At 25.6% G+C, this 12,721-nt stretch overlaps 1 protein-coding gene across 7 annotated transcripts in view; it reads left to right on the top strand.

The window, feature by feature from the left end:
• Positions 1–12,721, top strand: part of LOC113218567 (CCR4-NOT transcription complex subunit 6-like) — a 372,378-nt gene that overhangs the window by 36,406 nt on the left and 323,251 nt on the right. For 2 of the 7 annotated variants that reach the window (XM_026441786.1, XM_026441787.1), the window contains exon 4: positions 8,634–8,924. The exons of the other annotated variants lie outside the window; for them this stretch is intronic. In XM_026441786.1, the coding sequence (XP_026297571.1) occupies positions 8,634–8,893 (260 nt within the window). In that variant the 3' untranslated portion in view covers positions 8,894–8,924. Of the gene's footprint in view, positions 1–8,633; positions 8,925–12,721 lie in introns of those variants that run through there. 7 annotated transcript variants of the gene reach the window in all.

Genomic DNA, 12,721 nt, shown 5'->3' with positions numbered 1-12,721 from the left:
TGAAATTTATGTTGATTTTATATGCAGATATTGTAGTTTCAGAAATTTGAATCTGGTGAATGATATCGTTCGTTAAATTTTAGAAAATTTTCTTTTGGATAATATATTAATTATTATAGATTTTCGTTTTTTATATTAAACGATTTACAGGAACCAATAAAATTTTTCACTTTCAGATCAAAAAGATTAAATAAATATCAAATATTTTATTGTCAAAACTAATAGCATTATTCGAAAGTAGAAAAAATTAATAAAATATTTTATGAAAATTTTTAATGAAATAATTTTGAAAAATTAAAAAATTATTTGGATGTATTTATCATTAATTATGATTATTCTAACTGTTTATACCATTAACTTTCCAATTTTTTAAAATATTAGATTTAAAAAATTCATTTTTCTATCTTTTCTCCTGTATCTAAAAAAATAACTTTTAGTTTATTAATAATAGATACTTATCATTTTATTTTTGCCAATTTAAAAATCAAAGAAATAAATTAATTAAAATAAAACTGGCAACGTATGCTTAAGTTTATTTCCATATTTTTTATCACTTTGCATAATTAAATAGTTAATAGAAATAATATTTTACAAAACATCGAATGAAAAAAGTCTCTTCTACTATTTACGTATACTTTTATACTTTCATCTCACTCTCTTTCTAATTGCACCACGACTAATTCGTTCAACACGTAACAACTCTTCCCTTGCAAATAAATTTTTCGCGCACGCGCGATAATTCGAACTCGATATTTCAGCATAGTGTAATGTAACGACACGGACGATACATTATTTTACACTCCACATTATTTTATCCGCCTGTAACACTATCACGAGTACTGGTTATAATCTTGAACGCTAAATTAATGACGATAGAGTTCATTTGGTATGGGAGGATAATGAAGGTAGCTGCGGTGTATCTTTGATTCACTCTATTCGTTCATTATGTATACGCTGCTGATCAAGACGTGTAAGATATATGAATTTTAATTTTAATCTTGCAACAAGATTTTCAGATTTACAGTGGAAAATTAATATAAGGATTTTAATTTTTCAACGAAGTAAATATTGATAATCCATCCATATAATTTATCTCTTCGTTTGTTCAAAATTTACTCATGTATATGGAATATTATATCGCTACAAATTGATTTGAGCAGTTTCGTGTCACTTCCCTTGAGGAATATTCTATAAACACACTCTTGAGACTAAGGAACATAAAGTGAATTTAGTCGTTGCCTGTGCTTCCGTTTGATCGAGAAATTTTAGAAAATGTTTGATTGACATAATATTAACCAAGAAAAGAAATATTATAAAAATTATAGTAAATATTTATTGAAAGATGAGCCAATCGAAATTTTCGAAACTTTTTATCATTAATAATTTTTTGTGATTTTCAAAATTTAGTTAAAGAACGAGTTATTTATTATATATATATATATACATATAAAATATGAATTTATTTTTCTTAAATTTATAATTTAAATATTTATTTTAATTATTACAATGTCGTGATACAATTAAATCTTTTTGTTAACCAAAAGAATGAATATTTCTTAGTTCATATGTTGACTAAAAACTAAATTTGAAGACTTTCAGAAATCAAAATATATTAAAATTTTAATTCTTGACGAAATAGATTAATGTAAAAAGGAAAAGATATAAAAAATATAAAAATAATAAAATGATATTCTTTTCGATTCTCTTATTCATATTGTTAATCAATTTATCGATCTCCATAAAAATATCTGGTCGATGTACATCTGAAAAAATGTTATTTTCAAAGAAAATCGACAAAAATCTTCACTGACAATCAAGGCATTCTACCAATTTTTTTTAGATCACATAATTTAGAGACACTTATAGACATCGAAACATATTGCAATGCATGCATCAAGTAAGTTTAAATAAATGAAAAATGGTTCTAATTGTGAACTATTGACTTATTGTTTGAATTAATGTATGAATCGTAAATGTTTCAACGTATATAAAGAGATTTTTCCGTTTCTGTTTTACATTAAAAAAAAATAAATATTCTATGTCTTGAAAGTTGTAAGAATTTTTAAATCTTAAAAATTTCGAAATCACGTGATTTTTCATCAAAAATTAAATTTCAATATGTCTTTAATACTTATTATTGTCCAGAAAACGTTTTCAGCAGATGTATAATTTACTATTTCTTAGAATGAGTCGATTAAAATGGGGTAAACAACAATAAAGAAGTTAATAATAATGAAAGAACGATAAAGAAGATCATGAAAATATATTTACAAAGTGTTATTACATTCTTTATTATATTGTCATGAAAAATTTTCAAAGAAGGATTTTTTTATGATCTAAAAAGGAAAAATAAACATTGGAATTTTTTATATCATTCTCTGGAATCCTTTAAATTTAATACTATCAAATACAACTATGAAAAATAAATATCAAGTCAAAAGTAGATCAATATAAGAATAAAAAAAAAAAAATAAAAGAATAAATTTAAATATCAATAAATTTTAGAATATTGAAAAATTTTTTTATATCTAAAGTTTCTATTATAATTTTTCTTTTGTCAATCATTTTTTTCTGTTTCTCTGTGAAAAAAACTTCTAAATTAAAGTTTATTCTTACAGATTAATTATTTTATTATTGTTTTATATTATTTTATTATTGTTGTTATTGTGTTTAAAATTTGAAATAATTATTTATATGTATAGGTATATTATAAATAATAAAATCATTTGATTTTTTTTATTTCAATTATTAAAATTGTTTTAATATTCAAAGACAAAGGAAAAATGAAGAAAGATGGAAAATTTTTTTTCTATTATAATTAAAAAATAATTAATGCTTAAAATCTCTGTATATTAAATTTTCGTCTATTAAATCTCTTTTACTTAAAAACTTTAATAAGAGGGAAGCTCTTTAATTCGACGATATTACTTGTTCTTCTGAGATTTCAATTACTGATCTTCCATTGTATCGCCAAATAACGTTATCAAAGTTTATGAATAGAGAATAAGAGAAGTAAATATCCAAGGAATGGAGAAAATTTGTTTTAAATATGCTTAAATTTTCATTTCACTATTGCCAATTTTAATTAATCGTTTAACCCTTTTTTTTCTTTTTTTTTTTTTTTTTTGCCATTCAATCCTTCGATATTAATTCATCCCCAAGTCGGATATCATGTTAATTAATGTTTCTTCTGGAAATATTTTACACAACGCAAAGTGCTATTATGTCGAAAATCTATCAGAAATTTAATTCAGAATATCGTTTCATTGTTCCATAGAATTTACGTTTAATAATATACTATAGACAACCCATCATTTCCTGACAAAAGAGCTGGCCAGCTATTAAATACACGCCATCTAATTAACCTACCAACCCCAAACCTCCATTTTCCTCCGAAATTTTCCTTAACCATTGCCGAGGAAATTAATATTCACGGTCCATGTAACTTTCTCCTTTCTCTGACAGGAAAAAAGAGAGAATGGAACATTGTGATCATCCTTTCGAGTTTCGTTATTACTTTCGAATTTACTTTTAATTACAAACAATCTATCACAATGGAAATTATTTTGGCCTAAATTTCATTTTATATGCAGGATAGAGCGATCTCTATGAACAACGTACCATTCTTTAGAGCATTAATAAAGAAATGCAAATATAAGTAGCTTTGCTGTAGACTAAATTAAAAAACAAATTTTGTTTATTATATTTCACTCAGATTATTATTCATTTGTTTTTTAATGATTTGCTGAAGTGAATTTATCAGTTTCATCATTAAGAAAACATATGAACATTGCATTTCTAAATTTCTCTCCAACAGATCTCAATTGTTTGAATACTTGCATTAATTTCAGAACTAACAAAGTTATTGCTATAATTAACAGTGTTAAGTGAACCTGAATCCAATAAGTTTTAATCTTGGAATATTCTTTTCATTCATAATCTAATTTAATTTAAACTAAAAGTTTTTGCACAAAAAAAAATATATATATATATATCATCACAAGATTTTGCATAAAACATTAAAAATCGATGATGCCAATATATGCATCATAATTTCTTATTTTATCGACAATCATAAACTTTCCAACTTTTCTTTCCACATGTGCCAATGCATATTTCATTGCATTCTTTAATTATTTTTTTCTTTACTTGTCGAAAATCAATAAAATTGCCGCTGGAAATTCCCATTCGAATTTTGGCATCGAATGTAATCTTCTGTGACAATGAAGAAAGAATTCAGTAACAGCTGTTGAAAACAGTTATAGCAGAGATTTTAGCATTTTTATGCAGGAACATTCTGTTAACTATTATTACAACAGATATATATTGATAAAAAATGCAAACGAATAATTTGCGAATCTAACCGTGAATGAAAATCGAAAATGCAATAGCTGCACGTGTTTTCTAATCTTAACTGCAATAACAAATATAACAATAATAAATATGTATTTAAATTGTATTTAATAAATTGTATTTATTTGTATTTAAATACGTATAATATAATACTTATTAATATTATTTTTTTTAATTTTTAAACTCGTATATCTCGATATATACGAATCGTTATTGCCCGAATCACGGAAAAAAAACGTTCCTTTTAATTCTACTGTTCTTAAATTCAATATTACTATTCAACGATAATAATCCATATGTCAAGTAAAGAGAATTTTATGCTTAATATTCACAATCTCATAATAACACGTAACTTTGCCTCGATAAAACACAGAATATTCGCGCGAGTCTCGGAAAGAAGCATCACGGATCAGATTTATTTTTAATTATACCAAGTCCATTACGGTGGAAATGGTGTCGGCCAAGATCCACGAATACCGAGTTGATGTTATTCAAAGATTGCGCATTCGTCGAATAGGAAGAATCTCGTGCTCGTGATAAGTTCACCGAGACGATATTACCGGGCGTAGCTGGTGCATCCAGACGTATGCTCCGTTCTACGGATGGAAACGTATCTATTCGACTCTGGAATTTCATATCACACGGCAGAAGGGATAGTACGCTCGAGCATTAATTTCAAAACGTATCGTGCTGATGGGAGTTTGAGAGATGATGATGCATTCTGGGACATCTTTTGAAATTTCCAGCTCGGCACTTTACCAAACCGTGTGTTTCAATTTTGGAATTATTTATGAAGATTACCACCGATATTTTCATTGGATTAAGAGATTTAAGAGATTTAGTTGTATATAAAATTTTCTTTCTTTCATATCGAAGAAGTTAAAATCTTTAAACAAAATTTGTTTTTGTTGAAAAGTTAAATATGAAAAATCGATAAAGTTAATTAATCTTTATCTTTTATAATTTTTAAATGTTTCTTGGTAAATAGTATTTGCGTGTATGAACGTTGTATGGAGTTCAAAAATAGGTAACCACATTTTGATATTTTACTTTTTCCAAGGATGGAAAAAATCAAATAAACATAGATTCGAAAGTTATTCTTTTCTTTAATTGCATTTATTTATTTCTATTTTTTGAATGTCTTTTTTGTACGTACTTTTGCAACAAGATACATGAATTCTACCACGAGACTGCAATCATAATGTATAAAAGTTTAGCATGCAGGGAATTTAGAATGCGAATGTTAGTTTGAATTTACGATACTATAGAATAGTTTGAAAACCTTGTTGTAGTTTTATACTTTCCTGTGTTTCTCTTAGAAAATTATGTAGCCATTTACCAGTTGTTACTTTCAAACTTTTTATTGAAATAAATATTTTTCTATTTCATTTCTATTTTTCAATATAATCAAAGCAGATTTCCAATTGTTTTATTAATAAAAATTTTTTCACAAAATATTAAAATAATCTTAAATAACAACAATAAGAAAATAAGAAAAAAAATTATGAACAAATATTGATTTCAGAAAGTAAAAAACTAATTATTGTTCTTCCATTAACTGGTATGATTGTATACCATACCAGATAAATTTGCATATAAAATAAGATTATATTTTGTTAAAAGGCTTTTTATAGAAGACACAAAATAAATTGAAAAATCAAAAAACTTGAAAATTTATTGTACAGTGATAGAAGCAGAACTGAAATTTATTTAATCGCCGAGTTGTTTAAAAAATATTAAATTTCTAAATTAATTCTTTTTCAATAATCAAAAAATTTCACAAATAGATTCGAAATTTTTCTCGAAATAACCTTTTAAAAGATGAAATTAGTAATCCATATTTCAAATATCCTCGAATAAGTTCAAAACTTTTATAAATACTTTATCAGATTATATTAATTCAATTCTATCATTCTATTTTCTTACAATGACTTTTTTTATATAATAATCAAATATTATAGATACATTTATTATATTTTAAATAAAAATTCTGATTATGATATAATATTGAAAATAATATTGAAAAAATTTTGAATAGTTTAAAAGTAATAGAAAATTCAACAATATGTATGTTGAACAATTTCTTTCCAGATAAACAATAGCAATTTATAAGAAAATCATGAGAAAACTACTTACTTTTTTTCGTAACTACTATATACTTCAACATATATTTTAAATATATATAACACGACATATTTTTTACGTATTAATTAAAATTTGATCTTGTTTATTTATGAAAATGTAAGCTAAGAATATTACTAATTAATCAAGATATAATAACCGATTGTTATATATGATTGTAACGATAACGATTTGCTGTTGCTACAGCACACTTTCTATACTCTCCACTCTCTCTCATTAAAGATTCGTATTTATTCAAGGAGCAAAAACACTTGTACGTTCGATAGATGTATCACGTGATTGATAGGATCGTGCTAGCGTTTTATTGCGAATTAATCGGTACCGTTATGTCCAGCTACGATTTTGATATCGCGGTACCAACGTTGTTGGCAATAGAAATGAAGGATTAGAAGCGATGGAGCGTCATCTTCAACGGTCTATAAATGAATCGCATTTCTTTTAGACCTGTTTCGCACGACCCTTTGCACTCGATACCGTACACTTCTGTCTTCAACCATGATTCATGATCTTAGCTTTTCTGACTAATGAAACTGCGCATCTATTGAGAAATTATATTCTATTTTTTAAAAGAATCGAATAATTAAATCGAGAAATGGATTTAAAGAAATTGTTAATTAATAATTGTATCAATATACACGTATATTAAAATAATAATTGAAATACAAATTCTTTTTATTATAATATCTAATACCATGTAAAATTTATATTATATTAAAATTATTACTGAAAAATAAAAAAAAATAATTTATCGCTATGTAATATTACAATAAAATTGATCAATTGCCAAAAAAATAAAAATTACGTCATTCCATTTAAGAAATTAAAATTGTCCTTTATATGACTTCTATACTATTTACAAAAAAACTAATCACGTCGGATTACGCATTTTCTAAAACCATTCAATTTTTACTTCAAACATTTTTTTGTATTCTCAATAGTTTGATAAATATTTAAGTGAATTTAATAATTCTGTATAACATAAATATTATTATAATCAAGTTTTGTAACATTAAATTGTTTTTAAATTTTAAATAATGTTCCATTTTCTCCAAGATTAAGAAAAAAAAATAATGTAATCATTATTTAATTTTAATTATAAAATAGAATGATCCATTCAGCAATAATTTTATTACGTGTACATTAGATAGTGAGTAAAATAATTTCTAATTGGTAATGGTACCGAAATCAATAATTGAAGAGTAGTTTGTCACAACGGATTATGGACGAATTTGTGCAATTTGTTAAAAAGATCGGTCACAGGTGTTCCAACTCCGACATCAACATGTAGATGATGCATTTGTTTCAACGCATCGTTGATTCATCTATTAGATGTTGCTGCTGGCCGAACATATTACGCCCGTTCACATTCATATTAATAAATGGAAATTAAATGGAAATTTTTCATATTATTTCACGGATATATTGTCACCATCTGAACAATCTTGTTCTATTATATCTTTCCAAGGATAATAAGTAAAAATGGAAGACGTATAATTTGAATATAATTATAGATATAAATACTTACATGTAGAATAAGATTAATTTTATTTAGATATATCTCTATATATCTCTTTTCTTAGTACGTAGTATATATTATATTATTAGTATATTTTAATCTGCTTATTAATATCTCATGAATTACATCATTTCTGTATTTGATGTATTCTTTTTTTTTATTATTATTATTTAAAGGATTTAAGATATTTAAGAAACCATTTTACAAGCATGAAGAAATAAAAATTTTATCTTTCCTAGGAAATTTTTAATTTGAAAATTCAAATAACGCTATTATGTAAATATAGTAGTTGCATTTTATTTTTTTGGATTTTAAAAATTTTATTATACATGTATTTATATTGTATATATAAATGTTTACCATTTTTTTATCATTTAATTTTTATAAAATTATGTTAATATTAATGTTTAATTACGATAAATTATGATATATTTTTCAAATGATAAATAATTAGGATATAATCACAAGTTCTAATAACTTAAATAATATATTTTTCTTGAAATATTTGTACGTGCATATACTATACTTGATCTAAATGATTAAAGATTTAGATATAATTAAACACACACAAATGTTCGTAGATGCAACGTTGAATACAAGTACTGTTTCCTTCTTGTTTCAGGTAAGCTTTCTAAAACCAGAATATTAATGATTGAATTCGTGTCCGCAAAGATTGATACGGTGAGTAAGCAAGTTTTACAGGATGTATATAATTTGAAAAAATGCGAGGGAACAATTACGTTTTTAATCAAGTTATTTCTATCGTGTTTAGATTTCTTGCGATCTAGTTTAAATTATTTTATTTTCCATCGCCTCCTTTTACGTTTAAGCTTTTTTACACATATATTGCTATTATCGATTACTGAAGATAAAATATTTTAACACACTTTCGTAATGATAAATTATTTTTTAAATTATTCATTTCGTAATTTATTCATAATATTTGCTAAGGGGAAATGATATTTATCATATAAATAAGTTGGTTAATGAACATTCAATTTTAGCCATTAGCTTGATAATTCGAATGAAATTAAATATACGTTAAATCTCTTAGAACACGCTAAAAGTGATTATATATAGTGTATGTCGATAACATTTTACGATAATTAACTTTTTATTTATTTAATATGTGTGTGCAAAAGTTTTAATCTCTTTTTTTTTCAGCTCATTCAGATTATATAATTATCCAATTATCGAAATATTTTCCAGCCTTTTTGTGCATTTGAAAGGCTGATATCGATTTATTTGAAATGCAATATTTCACAGTTGAATAACATAGATAATAATAGTAATAGAGATTAAAAGAATCAAAATTTGCATACATTTAAAAAATAAGCAAAAAACGGTTCCTCAATTTTACGTATATAAATATAATAAATATTTATGATTTATCTTTAAACACCCATAATAGATATTCCTTGTTGCGTTAGCGAATGATTGATCGATTCAAAAGCTATTACTTGCATCTTGGGTTAACTATAGCCATGGATTTGTACCAATTTACAACGTGATTAAGTCCACTCAGTTTTGGCAATAATTTAACAAGATTAACAGGTTAACGATGGTGCTCTAAGTAGAACATTTACCTGTATGCGTTCAAATGTATGCATCTCTATTCGAATTTCCAGTATCAATAAATATATTAATAGAACGTATGATAAAATAAATTTGAATATGTGAATTAAACGTATCATATATTTTATTACGAATAACCAAATAAATAAATAAAATATACTATACCAGGTTATTGAATAACTTTTTTTGCATTTTTATCGTCTAATGTTCAATAAAGCATAGAACAAATTTTGAAGAATCATTGTAAAACTTTATTTTTCAATTTATTACAGATTTCACAACCGATTAAATTTTTTAAATTTTTCAAATCAAGTATCGATTCATTTATGCTCTTTATTGTATATTTATTTCAAACTGAATACATTTTTAATTCCAAATCAAGTGTCTTTACATTATTGATTGATTAAACTTTTCAAATTTTTCATTTCAAGCATCGATTCATTTATGCTCTATTTATCGTATATCGCGTTAAAATCGTAGATTTCGAGTGATCTTTTTCGAAAAAAAAATGTAATCCATCAAAAAAAAAAAAAAAAAGAAGTTTCCTACTAAAAATCCAACTTTTGCTTATTCGTCGAGCCACCGATCGACACTCGGTGAATTATTTCCGCTCGAATGGATTGACTCTAGGCCTATAACGGTATATACGTTTTGAAAGGAGAGAAGGAAGAGGCTGCACGCATCATTTGCAACTCGAGGGAGAATTTTTTTTGAAATGGCTATTTGAATTTTTGAAAGTTGTTTAAAAGCGTTATTGAAAAGGTGTATTTGTCTCATTTGGCGGGAGACAAGGGAGTTGGAACGCGCCCTGTCACAGGCCCTGAACATGCAGGAATGAGGCTGGGACGACGACGCGCAACACCAGCAACGCAACAACAACGACAACGTCGAACGAGCGTGTCCCGTTTGCAAATGGCAAGGCATTTCGTGCATCCTTGGATAATATGCGGCGCAATGCCAAATGCCAACACGTCCGCGGCCAGCCTTCCAATATATGCATGTGTGCAACCTGCGCTTCGCACGCGCATCCTGCGACTATATGCACTTGCATCGCAAAAACAGCTCGCACATATTGATGCCCCTCAACCCCGTCTCCCAACGTGTTTTTCACGAGGGAGATATCATCTGAAATCGAAACAAGAAGACTTGCAGCTTTCTTTATTAAAAAGCTCGATTGATCTGATCGTTGATTTCCAATCGAGTATCGAATATTTGTCGTTTTACCTTTTTTTGCATTTATCTATATTAATCGAAGGGACAGATCCTTTTGAATTAATGGTTTTCTCTTATTGATTTGATTTGATTCACGTTTCAAACGTATCAAATTATCGAATATTTATGATCGGCTACGTTCACAATAAAACAGGTGAATTGATTATTCAAACAAATTGGGGAACAAATGTTTTGAAATGGATATCCAGTATTTATAGAATCGGTAGGGAAGAATCGAATTTCGTGAATACGAATCGCGAAGTAAATAGAAATTAAATAAACTTCTCAAATGTGGATAAATTTAATTAATATATAAGAGAATATACAGGATATTTTGTTTAAATAACAATGAAATATTTCATAAAGGATTGTTAAAAAAAATGTTTTAACGAAACAAAAGTTATTTGGTTCAAAATGTTTTATTGTGCAAATAATTATTTTGCAGATCGATTAGCGAGGTTTTCGAGGTTAACTTCATTTTTTTTTTTTAAATGAAACAATATATAATTTTGAATGTATTTATTGATTTATTTTGTGTCGAAGAGCTATCATCCTTGTTCATCGTTCCATGACGAATGATAACATTTATTATTGCTCAATCCGTATATCGTAATTTCGTGTTTTCTTTAATTAGAAGCAATAACCAATAAAGAAAATAATTTTTTTTATTATTAGTTTATTAGAATCAGAATATAAATATTTTATGGGTTATTGGCTTTGGTAATTAATACTTGTGACGTGATGAGAATTCATTTATTGACGAGTTTTTCTCAACCATCAATTAAGTCTGTTGGCCATAATAAAAAAAAAAATAGATGTGTTTTATGTATTGAAGATTGTTCTATTAAACTCGAGCCAATTAAAAGCGATTATCTTCTTAGGTCTTAATATCATAAAACCATTAAATTTAAATTGAAATATCTCTTAAATTAATGGTTTTTCATTCATGTATATAAATAGATTAATATTTTATAATATTAAATATATAATATAATAAAAATATAATATTAAATAATTAATATTTTTTTTATAGAAAATATCCATATAAACTCCATATAAATAAATAAACTAATGCATTCAAAATATATAAATGATTCCATTTAAAAGAATTAATTTTAAAATCTACCTACAAAAAAATAATTTATTAAAAATTTTCTTTTGTTCAACTCTTTATGTAATTATCAGATATTCTTTCTTCTTACTTAAAAGTCTATATCATATAAGCGTTTGTAATGTCAATTTTAAATTAAATTCCATTTCTACTGTGCTAAAAAAAAAACATTATTCACATTGTTAATATTGCAAATATTAAATGCAGTTTGGATAGATTGTTCGATTAATATATACTTTCGAATATTAGAATATTTGAATAATGCAAATTCTATCGTATTTCTGTTTTTATAGCTCATTAAAAATCAATGAAACATTCCTGTTTAATACTTTAAATAATACTTTCATTAACGCATCAGACATACGTGACATACTAGTTGTTTTCCCAGCATCGCATTTAGTACGAATAATTTATCTGGAAATATGTAAATATCTCGAAAAATAACATTTCATAAATTTTTTTCAAGGTCATTGCAAACTCAAACAAATATTATATCATTGTATTTCTTCGATACCCTACGCACATTTATTTCAAATATTTTTCTGTGTCATTCATATTTGTTCGTTTCTTAGATAGTTACGTATATCTGACCTATTTTGCATTTTAATTTTCTTTAAAATAATATATCTTGTTTTTTATAACCTTTATATTATTACCTTTACATTATAGACATAACATTATCACATAATATTCGAACATATTATTTGATGATTATTTTAAAATTATTTTAAAATTATCTTTTAACAACTTTCGAACGATTTTTTCCTAACCTAAAACTTTTTTACGAGGAATTTTTTCCTAACCTAAAAAAC

This window comes from Apis mellifera, linkage group LG7 (genome assembly GCF_003254395.2).
Source record: "Apis mellifera strain DH4 linkage group LG7, Amel_HAv3.1, whole genome shotgun sequence".
NCBI classification, from domain to species: Eukaryota; Metazoa; Arthropoda; class Insecta; order Hymenoptera; family Apidae; genus Apis; species Apis mellifera.
This window is presented reverse-complemented; position numbering and strand designations above follow the sequence as displayed.